At 44.6% G+C, this 14,093-nt stretch overlaps 1 protein-coding gene across 1 annotated transcript in view; it reads left to right on the top strand.

The window, feature by feature from the left end:
* Nucleotides 1-14,093, top strand: part of Per3 (period circadian regulator 3) — a 46,576-nt gene that overhangs the window by 24,403 nt on the left and 8,080 nt on the right. The window contains exons 12-18 of the mRNA XM_090335914.1: nt 125-254; nt 7,532-7,664; nt 8,247-8,374; nt 8,753-8,917; nt 11,161-11,388; nt 12,009-12,706; nt 13,853-13,952. Of these exons, the coding sequence (XP_090192040.1) occupies nt 125-254; nt 7,532-7,664; nt 8,247-8,374; nt 8,753-8,917; nt 11,161-11,388; nt 12,009-12,706; nt 13,853-13,952 (1,582 nt within the window). The remainder of the gene's footprint in view (nt 1-124; nt 255-7,531; nt 7,665-8,246; nt 8,375-8,752; nt 8,918-11,160; nt 11,389-12,008; nt 12,707-13,852; nt 13,953-14,093) is intronic.

Genomic DNA, 14,093 nt, shown 5'->3' with positions numbered 1-14,093 from the left:
CTGAGTTCAAACCCTAGTACTGCAAGAAGTAAAACAGAACTAGAGTGTAAATGTATTTTGTTTATGAGTGTTCTAGTGCACATTTCTATCATTTTTACGAACTGTTTTATCACTTTTCCCCAAGATGACCTTGGAGCAAGTCTGTGCCAGTGTAAATGAAATTAAGAATCTGGGTCAGCAGCTGTACATTGAGTCAAAGACCAAACCATCAGTCAAGCCAGGGATGAGGACACGGATGGAGCTGCAGGGTGGTGGTGAGTTAGCAGGGTGGCCAAGGCCCTTCTCTTGGCATAGCCACCTTCCTCTTCAGAGGGACACGAAGCCCTGAGCTTCTGTAGCTGCTTTCACCTTCCTTCATTCACTAGCTAAGGACAATAATAATGGCAGCAGCAAACACCGATTTCAGTGGTATCTGAATGTTCTTCCAGTGTGCTTCCATTGAAGAAGTACCTTTATAGTAACAGGAGTTTCCGGATCTTCTGACAGATCATTTTAGAATATGTTTTAGATTATAATGTTAGAACCATCATCCCATCTGTCATTCAAATAATCAAAGAAGATTTACAATGTAAAAATGAAAAACATTAACATTTTTTCTTTCCTTGAGAATTAGATCAGTTGTATTAAGTGGCATCATTTTGAAAAATTAATAATAGAAGAGTTTTTTTGTTGTTGTTCTTGTTTTGCCAGTCCTGGGGCTGGAACTCAGGACCTGAGTACTGTCCTTGGGCTTTCTCAAGGCTAGAGCTGTGCCACTTGAGCCACAGAGCCACTTTTAGCTTTTCTACGTGTGTGGTACTGAGGAATCGAACCCAGGTCTTTGTGCAGGCTAGACAAGCACTCTACCACCAGGCCACACTCCCGGCCCCCTCAGACAAAAGTTTTATAATATAGAGGTCTATTTTGCCTGCTGGAGCATGCCAGGATCAAACCCAGATCCTTGCTCTGGCTTGGGAAGTATTCTACCACTGAACTCCATACCCCAGCCTAGATTAATTTTGCTAACTTTCCTTTCGTTTTCTCTCAGAATGAATTTGGAAGCCCTGGTGTATTTTAGTCATCGCATGTTATAAATGGTGTCCTGTCATTGTCAGGTGTGGGTACTTTACACAGTAGAAATGACAGTTTACAAATCTAATAATGACAATGATGATAGGTATGTTTATGCCATGGCAATTCAAATTCAAGTGTTCTTCCCATACGTTTTATTACCAGTAGCCTTGCTATGCTGCTATATCAAAATTTCTGAGGCTAAATAATTTATAAAGAACAGGAATTTATTTCTCACAGTGTTAGGTTTGAAGCCGAGAAACCCAAGAACAAAGTCTGGCAGCGGGCATTGGTGAGGACCTTTCTCTGCTTCCAGAAAGGCCTTAGAAGCTGCAACCTCCACCCAGGGAAACATGCCCATGCAGGGATAAAGGCAGAAATGCAGGAACGGGCTTGGACAGCCCCCTCTAGCCACGTTTTTTTTTTTTTTTTTTTGCTAGTCCTGGGCATGAGCTGAGGGCCTGAGCACTGTCCCTGGATTTTCTCAAGGATAGGGCTCTACCACTTGAGCCACAGCACCACTTCTGGCTTTTTGCTATATATGTGGTGCCAAGGAATCGAACCCAGGTCTTCATGCATGCTAGCTAGGCAAGCACTCTACCACTAGGCCAAACTCCCGCCCCAGCCTCATGTTTTTTGAGACATTACCCAGGTAATGTCAACCCCTAGAATCAAGTAATTCTCCTGCCTTGATCTCCCCGGTGCTGGGGCAGTGAGGGCATCACCACCCTGGTGAAGTCAGGAGTAGTCCCCTTTACCCTGAGGCCTACTCACCTGGGCTTCAAGTTCCTACAGACCCGGGCTGGTGATCAGGATGCACATGCTCCAGCCACGGGGAGACCTGTGGCCTGTTCCACATGTAACCAAGTCTGAACTTTTGTTTTCTGTTTTCACTCTGGCAGGAAATTTCGTGTTTTGTTTATTGGGCTGTTACATATAAAGGCACACATGCATGAATGAGGGGAGGCCTCGCCCCGACAACCACCAGATTCTTTCTGCAAATGTATCTATTTTAGATAATGTTCTTGTTGTGTGTCACTATCCCATATCCTGACCAAGAATACATAGCAAAATTCCTAAATACTTTATTGATTGTCAGGTCCAGTCGGCTCTTCTCGCTGCTGCCCAGGACCAGGATTCTCCTTTGAGATGTCACAGTTTCATATGCTGAATTTAGTCTCAGAGCAGCTTCCTCCCCACCACTTTCAGGGTCTAGTTTTTTGCCATTGACTTTGGGCCAGCCCTACTATGTACCAAACAGCGGCATTCCATCATCCCTGTGCTTGGCAAGAACCCAGCTGTCGGGTACACTTAGGCTCACTGAGAGTTCTGAGGTTGACACATGCCCACTCCTAGATGCTCATTGTTTTTTGGTTTTGTTTTGGTTGTCTTTTTTGTTTGTTTGTTTGTTTGTTTGTTTTTTTGCCAGTTCTGGGCTTGAGCTCAGGGCCTGAGCACTGTCCTTGGACTTTCTCAAGGCTAGAGCTCTACCACTTGAGCCTCAGCACCACATCCGGCTTTTTTTTCTATGTATGTGGTACCGAGGAATCGAACCCGGGTCTTCATGCATGCTAGGCAAGCACTTTAACCACTAGGCCAAACTCCCGGCCCTGTTTTGGTTTATTTTTTTTTTTTGTCTGTCATGGGGCTTGAACTCTGGGCCTGGGCACTATCCCTGAGCTCTTAAGCTCAAGGCTACTGCTCTAATACTTGAGCCACAGCACCACTTCCTCCTAGATGCTCATTCTTGACTAATAGCATACACAGGACATGACTTGTGGGAGAAGGAAGACCTGTTAACATATGGTATGACTTTCAAGAACTAATACTTTTTTTTCTTTTATTGGTCATGGGACTTGAACTCTGGGCACTGTCCCTGAGCTCTTCAGCTCAAGGCTACCACCCTACCCCTTGAGCCACAGCGCCACTTCCCATTTTCTGGTGATTAATTAAAGATAAGAGTCTCATGGACTTCTGTGCTGGAGATGGCTTTGAACCGTGATCCTCAGTGATCCTCAGATCTCAGGTTCCTGAGTAGGTAGGATTATGAGCATGAGCCATAGGTGCCCAGCAAAAACTTAACACTTCTTGGCACTCCTAAATTTGATGAACATTTTGAGACCTACCAGTCTTAACAAGTTGGAAGAAAGAAAAAGCTTCTTATATTCCTTATGGGAGAGAAACCAGAATGCAACTTAAAAATGAAATGAAAATTTTGAATTTAAATATTGGGAGCTGAGTAGAGATAGAGAAAAAGGAAGGGCTAAATGACTGCTACCTGTCTTGTGAAGATGTGTCAGAATCAGCAAGTATACACTTAAAGCTTTTAGTGTATACTTCTACCTGTCTTGAAGACAGGGAATGCTTTAAAATAGAGGAAGAAGTGGGATTTTTAAAGACAGCATGGGAAGGAGAAGAGGAAGCAAGGTAGATGAAGCCCCCTCATGAGCTCTGTGTACAGGCGATTGGGGCTCGGGAGACATGCGTGGGGCACATCTAAGGTGATAGAAACCCGAGTGAGAGATGACTCAGGAACAACTCTGACTCAGGATATGGATGCTCCCAGTTCCTGACCAGGAATAGACAGCTAGGAAAAGTATTGCTCCAGACGTAGAATGAAAAGGCCAGGCCTAGTGTGAGTCACACCTGTAAACCTACCTGCTCAGGAAGCATACAAGAAAATTGAAACTCCATCTCAGCTACAAGCTGAACATTGTAGTACATACCTACACAAGATACACAGGCAGGAGGATTATTATCTGAGGCAGGGCAGAAATGCAAGATCCTATCTGAAAAATAAGTAATGCAAAAAGGACTAGAGCCTGGCTCAACTTTACAGACTACAAACCCAGTAAGCATGACATTCTTGAGTTCAGGCTCCCAGTTTCACAAAAGGGAAAGTTAGCCAGAAAGTTGCTGACCTTTCTGGACCCCATTGAAGTACAGAGATAAAAGGATGTTTCTCTGGCATGAGGAAGCCAGCAGTCCTAAGAGGCTAAAGAGAAATTCATGCTTATAGGGAGGAGTAAATGGCAAACTAAGCAACTTATTTTCTCCATATTGTGCAGTTCCATTCTGGAAAAATATTTCTTTAAGAATACTGTAATTCTGAAAACAGGTCAGTATTTATTAAAAAGAACAAAAAACCCACTTATACATGGGGCTGGTTTCTAAGACCGTCAATGAGTAAATAATGGTGTTTTTCTTAAACATACGTATCTGTGATAGTAATTTCAACTTAGACATAGTAAAGGCTTAACAATAACAATGAAGTAGAACAAGTCTACTTCAATAACCATTAACGTAAGTTCCCTCTCAAAATTTTACTGTTCTGTACTTGTCTTCCTTGCGATTGGAAAATGATACAGTGGGTGATCGGACAAAGCGAGGTAAATGACACCTATCTTGTGACTATATAAAATGACACACGGTTCATCTGCGCCTGACCTTAAAATGCTCAGAAGGCAGGCAACCTGTTTCTGGTGATCCTGATGGCTTTGGTGGGAGCACAGGCAGCATGGATACCCTGGGGAAAGGCCTGGCAAGTAGCCCGTGTGGGACAGAGCAGGACAGTGGGACCTCATTGCACTATCCAGGATAATGCACAGTTTTGTTTTGTTTGTTTTTGTTTTTTGTCAGTCCTGGGGCTTGAACTCAGGGCTTAAGCACTGTCCTTGAGCTTTCTTGAGGCTAGAGCTCTACCACTTGAGCCACAGCACCACTTGCATGCTAGGCAAGCACTCTACCACAAGGCCAAAATCCTGGCCTGGAGTAGAGCACAGTTTTAAATGTAAGAATTGTTTACACCTAGAACATTCCACCTGCTGTTTTTAGGCTGAGATTGGCCACAGGTAACTAAAACCACAGAAGTGTCACTTGCTGCTGTAGCTCCCAAGTACAACACTTACATAACATTGTAAGGCCCTAGGCTCAGTTACTGCCACTCACAAAAAAAAAAAAAAGTCCACCCTCTGAAACCACAAGAAGAAAATCAGCACATAGAGGGTTATGCCAAGACTGTGAGAGGAGGGGTTGACAGCTTGGGGGAATTTTAGATGCTGAAAGTGTTTTGCTGAATCTGGGTGTTTATAATGCATAAACATATTGAAGGAAGTAGGGAAAAAGAGAGCTAAGCTGTTTTAGAAAGTGTTTGAACTAGCTGACCTACAACTAAATACAAGACATCACTGGATTCTGAAGCGAGTTTGTATACATCCTGTGGTTAAATAATTTGATCTAATAGCCAGATTTCTCACTATTATAGAACTTGCAAATAACTGAAAGACGAATGCTAGAATGACTTGTAGTCCTAGATTGGAGATAGTGGCATCGGAAGTAGTTTGTGGGCATGTTCCCTTATGGATGAACCAGGGTTAGTATGTATCTGTCAGCTCTGTTGAGATGGCCTGCGCAAGAATGGGCACCAAGCCCCCAGATCCTGGTTTCTAAATATAGAAAGGGCCAGAAAGTCAGAAAACGTTCAGGGTAAACACAGACAGATACATCTGAAGGCACAGGAGACGTGAAAGACCTCCCAGTGACCCTTCTTGCAGTATTTTGAGCTACCAGCTATATGAGATTATTGAACAACATATACCTGTGAGTCCGTAGTGATGAATGAAAGAGTGAACACACAAAGATGAAGGAACTGCCAGATTTAGTAGACTAAAACCATGTGACAACAAAATCCATGTGAGATCCTATACTGGATCCCAGAACAGAAAAACTCTAAGGTTAAACTAGTAAAAATCCAGGTAAAGTCTATAAAGTCTGTATTTCATTTGATGGTCTTGTACTACAGGTAATTTCTTATTTTTGATCATTTTATTATGAGAATAAAGTGAGGGAATTCCCTGCTGATTTTACAAGTTTTGTTTTGTTTTTCCTTTTGTTTGTACTGGGGCTTAAACACAGGGCTCACAGCTGGTACTTTACCACTCGTGCCACACCTTTACTTTCTGCTTTTTTTGCCGACTAATTGGTGCTAATGCTAATAGACTCTTGAATTTATCTGCCTGAACTGGCTTCAAACTTTGATCCACAGATCTCCACCACCTGTGGAGCTAGGATTATAGTCATGAGCCACCAGTGCTTGGCTTTTGGGACTCTTTCGTAAGTGAAAATGTATTTCCTACGTAAAATGAGTGAGTTAACACAAGTTGTCGTTTTTCCACAGTCCCTTCTGAAGAAAGACAAGTCAGCTTCTTTACCCACCAGTGAGCATGGCCTTTCTTAATGTTAGCCACTGCTCGATTAGTACAGCAGCTGCCCACTTGATTACAGAGTTGCTTCTTCCTGAGCTTTTCTGTCTTGGTTTCCATGCCATCATGGATTGCTGGTTTATCCTCTCTGGTTTCCAGTCTCATCTGTGAGGAGTTAAGGTTTAGGCCCTTGTCCTCTTCTCCACATCTCTGCTATGGGACGTGAGCAGCCTTGATAAGGACATGTGTGTGCGTGCATGCGTGTGTGCATGCGTCCTCAGATCCCAGCCTTCTGAGCTTACAGGCATGAGCCCCTAGTGCCTAGCCTCTTCACAGGATTTTAACCCATGTTTTATTTATTTATTTTTTTTTAGCCAGTCCTGGGGCCTGAACTCAGGGCCTGAGCATTGTCTTTGGGCTTTCTCAAGGCTAATGCTCTACCTCCTGAGCCACAGCCCTACTTCCAGCTTTTTCTATGTATGTGGTACCAAGGACTCAATCCCGGGTCTTCATGCATGCTAGGGCAAGCAAAGTACTTTCACCACTAAGCCATACTTCCAGCCCTTGATCTTGATTTTATACTGGTGACAGCTGGCAGCTTGAATACAAATAGATGAAATTTATTATTCCTTGGCTGCTATAACCACATTTCAGGTGCTTAGTAGCTGTATGTATTAGTGACTGCTGTCTAGGACAGCTCAAAGAAAGAGAAATTCTACAAGACAACAGAACCTCTGCTATACCCAGGTTCCATACAGTAAAGAAGATGAGCTTTACCTTGCAGTTTATGAGGAATGCAGTGTCTAGACCTCCTCTGCCCCTACTCTGCTCCTACAGCGCTGACTGGGTAGGCATGTGGTGTTCACACATGATAGAGTACAGCATATACTGGGGAGTGCATCAGTCAGTGTCCATGCGGGGTAGGGGGGTTGCTGATTGTATAATATACACTGTAGAAGTGCAGCAGTGTCACCTTGACACTGGCAAATGCCCATTCACCTCCTGCCTAACAATTGCATTGATAATCTGTGCCTGAAACATTTGTTTCCCTCCATTTTAAATATCAGTGTAGTCAGTCATTCTCTGTAATATATCCATATGCACTATTATGTATTGTAGATATTCTCTGTACTAGTGCATTTAGATCTGAGCTCATGTGTAATACCTGGACAATTCTCTATTAATATATATGTCATAAAGTACCATCACTTCATGTGCTAGACACTTTCTTAACCTAAATACTAAATATTTTAACTGCATTTCCCTTCATTTTCTTTCAGATGACCAGAAGGCCTTTTTTTCCTCCCAGACCTTGGAAAACAAAAGCATGCACACTGAGCCTTATGATGATTTGAAGAAAGACCAGCATAGCCCATCCTATCAACAGATTAACTGCATTGACAGTGTCATCAGGTTTGAGTTAACAAATCTGGTCACATGTTAGCATGCCTTGTTACTCTGGAGCCTCCATAGAACTTGAGTAGTTGTCCATTCTTGACTGAGCCTACCACATATATCTCACTGCTGATGGAACATTTTAGAGAGAGCAGAGGAGATGATCCTGCTCTGGAAGTTTCAGGACAGTTGAGCAGTCCTAAGCTTATCAAAATGAAAAGGTGTAAAGCTAAGTATATAGTGGTTCATGCCCATAATCCTAGTTACTTGGGAGACTGAGGTCAAGAGGAGTACTGTTTTTGGCCAGCCCAAGCAAAAGTTCACGAGACTCCAACTGAACTCAGTGTATGTTTGGTGTCCCAGGCATAGGTCAGAGAATCAAGTCCAAACTGGCCTGGGCATAAATGTGAGAGCCCAGTACACACACACACACAGACTGTGAAGATCTAGGCCATAGTTAACGATATGTTACAATCCAGCAGTCAAGACTGGGATGAGGATAGACCTCTTCAAAGAACAAAGTAAAAAATATCCCAAACAGAAATGGGGTAAGAGGATGAGAGGGGCAAATAGGGGACCCTCCCTGTTCTGTGGTTGCAGGTACCTGAAGAGCTACAACATCCCAGCTTTGAAAAGGAAGTGTATATCCTGTACAAATACAACCTCTTCATCATCCTCAGAGGACGATAGACAAAACCACAAGGCAGACAGCGGCCAGACATTGCAAGGTAACAGGAATATCTTTACAGCTGGATTAAAATCACATATCCATTCCACTGTTTCTCTTATTTTTCTTCCTTTTGAGACAGGGTCTTGCTATCTCTGAGCTGTCTATGTAGCTGTGTAACCCAGGCTGGTCCCAAACTTGAGTTCTTCCTTTGTCAGCACTCCAAGTGCTGGGATTACAGATGTGTACCAGCATACCCAGCCTTTATAATTTCTTGTCTGTAGTTATTTCATTGCCAACCCAAAATCCTGTTTGGTATTAACTTCTTTACAGCCAGTAGGCTCTTCACATGGGAGTCACTGACTTGCATAACTGTGTTGGTCTTTAAGCTTCCTCTTGGGAGTTTTCTTCTCACAGCTGGTTTCTCATTTATCACTAGCTGCTGTGCAGAACCCAGCCATAGCTACTCTGGAAATGCCAACCTACAAGTGGTGTGCAGATGCTGGAGGAGGAGCCATGCGGGCCCTCTCCACAGCCGCCCTGAGCTTGGCATCGGCGGAGTGCAGCTGCAGCAGCATTGCCTGTGCCCCAGCTCTGCAGTCAGGTACCACCCCCACCTTTGCTGAGAAAACAAGTCTGGAAGCCTGCCAATAAGTCTTGCTTTGAGTTCAGTTATTTTTGGAAATATTCTGTTTTATTAGTTATTCTTCAGTTCCATGGCTGATAGGGTCAGTCAATATCAGTTCAAGCACTGAGAGCAGCTCCTGCCCTGAGTGGTAGAGGCCAGCCCTCTGCTAGTGGTAGTCATTATTAATACAGATTTGCTCTTCTTGTTTTACCTGTACTGGGGCTTGAACTCTTGACTTCAAGTTGTTACTCAACTTTCTTACTCATGACTGGCACTCTACCACTTGAGCCATGCCTCCACTGTGGTTTTTTTTTTGCTGGTTAAATTAGAGAAACTATCCTCTACATTGCTGTTTGGGCTGGCTTAGAACTATGATCCCTCAGCCTAATGAGTGGCTAGATTTGCTTCAGCATGAACCACTACAACCTGGTGCATTAATGGCCTTTGATGAGGCCGACTCGGTTCTTTCACTGCTGACCTTTGATGAAGGTGGCTTCTCCACTGTCCTTTGGCCCTTGTGGATATTCATAACTATTTATTAGGTGAACTGGTGACATATGTCTGCTTGGTTTTCAGATCATCTGTTTCTTCCTCACTAGTTTGCAGTGGCTCGTTGGCCATATATGTTGAACATTTACTATAGGCATTCTTCCATTAGTTCTGGCTTTAGTTATTACCCTATGAGAAGTGTACTGTTAACGGGGGCTGCATACTGTAGGGGGAAACCAGAGAAACTGATGTTGCGAGATTAGAGGTTCTGATGGGACACAGGTATTTCTATTGGAACTAAGCTAGGCCCCCAGACAGAGTTTTTTTGTTTGTTTGTTTGAAATGGGATCTTGCTATGGGGTCTTATTTTGGCAACCAGGCTGATATCAATTTTTTTTTTGCCAGTCCTGGGGCTTGAACTCAGAGTCTAGGCACTGTCCATGGACACTTTTTGCTCAGTGCCACTTTCACTTTTTCTGTATCTGGTTCCAGGGAATTGAACCCAGGGCTTTGTGCATACTAAGTGAGCACTCTACCACTAGGATAGGATATGCTCCAGGCCCTGACATCAAATTCTTGATTCTCCTTCCTGAGCCTTCCAAATGATTTCAGCTATGTACCACTATGCCTGGCTCAGGTGTACATTTTTTTTGCCAGTCTTAGGGCTTGAACTCAGTGCCTGGGCACTCTCCTTGGGTTTTCTCAAGGCTAACACTCTACCACTTGAGCCACCATGCCACTTCTGACTTTTTCTGTGTATGTGGTAATTGAGGAATGGAACCCAGGGCTTCCTGCATGCTAGGGAACACTCTACCACTAGTCCACACTCCCGGGCCCCAGGATACACATTTTTAAATGTTCCTTTTCTTAATACTTTGAGTTCATGTAGAGCATGTAGCTGCCCAGGAAATGACCCATTCAAGGGAGAGAGGAGCTTGACCATATGGAGTGATTTTTCTTTTTAATTTGCCAGCCCTGGGCTTGATCTCAGGGCCTGAGATTTGTCCTTGGACTTTCTCAAAGCTAGAGCTCTACCACTTGAGCCTCAGCACCACTTCCTGCTTTTTGTATGTGGTACCGAGGAATCGAACCCCAGTCTTTGTGCATGCGAGGCAAGCACTCTACCAGTAGGCCAAGCTTCTGGCCCCGAGATACCTTCTTTTAAGTTTAAGTATGTCACTGTGCTTTGAATATTCTGGTCTCACTATTTTGAAAGAATTTATGCTAAAATCTAAATTATTTAATTTAAGAGAACATTTGCTACTAATAGTTTCTCCCAATCCTAAACCCTTCTCAGCATCTGCAAGGCCACATGTTTGCTTATTCTAAACAAAGAAAAGAAACATTTAAACTTAAACACTTAGGAAATAAGCAACATATTTATAAATAATCCATAGAAAACAGGGAAAGAAAAATTTTAATATTTAATATTTACTTTTTAATATTTAATTGATTGTGGAATATATATTAGCTATTTTAAAATAAATGTAAAGATAAAATTTTTTCAATTCAGGGATACTGAAAAGTATAATAAAAGCAACAGTAAATAAATATACTTACATTGGCTAGTATTCTGTTATGTATATATACATACTTGTACAAAAAAGTAAAACTGGTTTTTTTTCTAGAAGTTGTAGTAATGCCTATAAAAATGCATTGAAAAGCAGTATAAAAAGTACAAGTAATTGGTAGGACTTGTAGTGAAATCCCTTTCTTCGATCTCTCCCCAGAGGATGCTGCCGTAATGAATGAGCCCTGGGCCCTGGAAGCACAGCCAGGACCATTGATGGCAGAGGCGAGCAGATGTGTTGGGCTCACCGCAGCTGTGCTGTCGGCCCACACGCAGAAGGAAGAACAAAACTACGTTGACAGCATTCGGGAAAAGATCCTGGCGTCACCCTACAGCTGCTATCTTCAGCAAGAAAGTAAAAACAAAGCAAAATGCTCCTATGTTCAAGGTAATTGCTTGTACAGAAATATGTTCCATTTACCAAGGAAGCTGATCAAACTCACATGTGAGTATTAGTGAGAGATGGAGTCCACAGCCCCACAATGACAGTCAAGTGCTGCAGTCCCTGTCTCTCCTGTAACAGAACGCAGATGTGCATGTAACTTGCACAGTGCCTAGCACAATGTAAGTACTATTACACTGCATCGTTCAGTGAATGTCTCACACTCAAGTACAGGTGCAATTATTTTCCTGAATATCTTCAGAAATCTATGGATTGGTTGAATCTATGGATGTTAGAGCTTGGGGTGGGAGAGAAAAAGAAAACAATTCAAATTGTGCTGGCAAGAAATAGGGAGATGGTAAAATAATCACGTTTACAGTAGCAGTTTATCTGGGATCTTTATTAGATCATGGATCTAAAAACTGGCTTTTATAAGAAACTAATGGGAATACTGGAATGGGCTGGTGTATGGAGTTTTGTTAGTCATTTTCTTCCATGCCTGTAATATACTAAAGTTACAAACTTGCAAGTGCTTATTCCTTTGTGATTACTGCTGTTACTGGTTATGTGGTCTCTTCTCTTCAGGGTTTTAGTTTCCATAATGGCCTCCATTTTTATCCTTTCAGGAACTTCTCCTTTCAAGCAGAGCAGATCGGCTGGAGGCAAGAAAGGGAAGCACAAACATCAGAGGCTACCCGTGCCAGTGGACACCCACAGCCCCGGCCCTGGCTTCTGTCCCCATGTCAGGGCACTGCTCCTGGGTGTGCAGCCCTGGGGCCCCTCTGCAGTCTCCTCCCCCAGCGCCACAGGATTGCCTTGCCCATCTGCCCTGGTGGTTCCCAGCCACGCCCCTTACCTCCTCCCTGTGTGTCCCCTCCTGACCTTGACCTCCGTGGGAGCAAGAGGAGGCCTGGACACCTGGGCCACTGCCCCTGGACATCCTCCCCAGCCACCCTCGGCCGGCGGCCTGCTGCTTCTCCCAACGTTCCCTCCTCCCCACATGGATGCCTGGATGGCCACTTTTCTACACCACCCCCCTGTGTGTTCTCCATGGCCACCATCATCCTCTCCGTATCTGTTCCGGCGGGACCCAGGCTCACCTGAAGTGTCCACCTCAGTACCAGGTCCAAACCTGGAGCCACCTCCTTCCACCAGCAACCAAAGGAGAGCAGAGGAGACATGGGAGGCAGGGAGTGGAGAGGAACACCCACTTCTTAGTTCAAGGAGCAGCTCCCCCTTACAGTTAAACCTGCTCCAGGAAGAAATGCCCGCATCCTCTGCGTCTGCGCCTGTGGCAGGAAGGGCTGCCCTGGAGCCTAGAGGCGTAAGTGATGCTGGTGTCCCAGCTAGGGTGGCCAGGTAGGGCCTCTGCATCAGAGTCGAGGGAGACAGAGCCTGACTCCACACAAACATGCACACCTCACCCACTCCACTCACGGAGCAGGAATCAAGCCATCCGGTGAATGCAGGCAGCTTGTCCCTTTAAAATGAGCTGTCTAGGTAGTACATGCAGAGTTCATTGCTTGTGACGCGCTCACTTCCTGCCGGGTTGAGGACGGGTGAGGGGCCAGGCTGTGAGCTGGGACAGGACCACCACACCCGTGTCTCCCTGCACTTGGAGGACAGCAGGTGTGGCTGAGGCCACTGTTCCCAGATGGGGCAGTTCACCATTTCAGGCTCATAAACAAACGCCACTTTCAAACACACACAAAAAACTTACCTGTTTCTTTGAACTTTTCAAACTCTACCTAACAAACATTCTCCACATATACTTGTCAGATTGCACTTTGGAGTCTGGTATTTCTATAATTACTAATGGAATCAAAGATGTGTAAATATTTACATATTTCTCTCCATTGTGCGTATCATACCCTGCTTTAGAGGATTCATACCAAGGTGTGCCCTCACCCCTGAAGGCCTGGCAGCAGTGCATTCAGGCAGGGCCCCATAGCATGGTGAGCAGAGCCTGGCCTGTGGAGCAAGCCTCCCCTCCCCTCCCCTCCCCTCCCACTCTGTCAGTAGTTAAGTGGCCTGGCTGAGGTAGGGTGCTTAACCATCTTCACCTTCATTCCTGTCGGGAGAATGAAGCTGCTTGTGGGATCATGGAGCAATGTTCACGCAAAGCCTCCATGTGCCCATCTCCTCAACTAGACAGCTAGGTCTCTGTCTCATCTATCTTTACTCCTAGCGGTTTCCACCTGGTACGTAGAATTTACAAGATGTTCAGTGTACATTTGACAAATGGCAGAACAAAAGCATACACTTTGTGATGCCTGGCATGCATTGTGTGCTCAGGAAACAGTGCCTGTCGTTCCATGTTCAGAGGGACTTTGGCCATGTTCCCAGGGACAGGGTGAAAGTCTTTCTTCCCACTATGGATGTGGATTTCCTGTCACCATGTGAGATTGATGGTCTGCTAGTCTTCTGGGCTTGGCATGGTAAAGGGCCTTTTCTGTGTTCTTTCCTCCAGCCCTGCATCACACACCAGAGTGGTGACGGGAACAGTGTCTTTGCTGCTGGGCACTCATGTACAGGACCTCTGCACCAGGACTCTCCACCTGGAGCCTCAGGTAGCAGACCAGGAAATCTTGGGGTGGTGGCTCTGGGCTAGGTGCTGGGAACCAGAAGCCAGTTACTAAGGCTGTTGTGGAACAAAGTCCTGTCTGGAAATTGGTCTCCATGGATGTGTGCTAATTTGCTGATGTTCGCTT

The sequence above is a fragment of the Megascapheus bottae genome, chromosome 6, assembly GCF_031878675.1.
Source record: "Megascapheus bottae isolate mThoBot1 chromosome 6, mThoBot2.hap1, whole genome shotgun sequence".
Taxonomy (NCBI): Eukaryota; Metazoa; Chordata; class Mammalia; order Rodentia; family Geomyidae; genus Megascapheus; species Megascapheus bottae.
The sequence above is the reverse complement of the archived record's forward strand: the minus strand, read 5'-3'. Positions and strand labels throughout refer to the sequence as shown.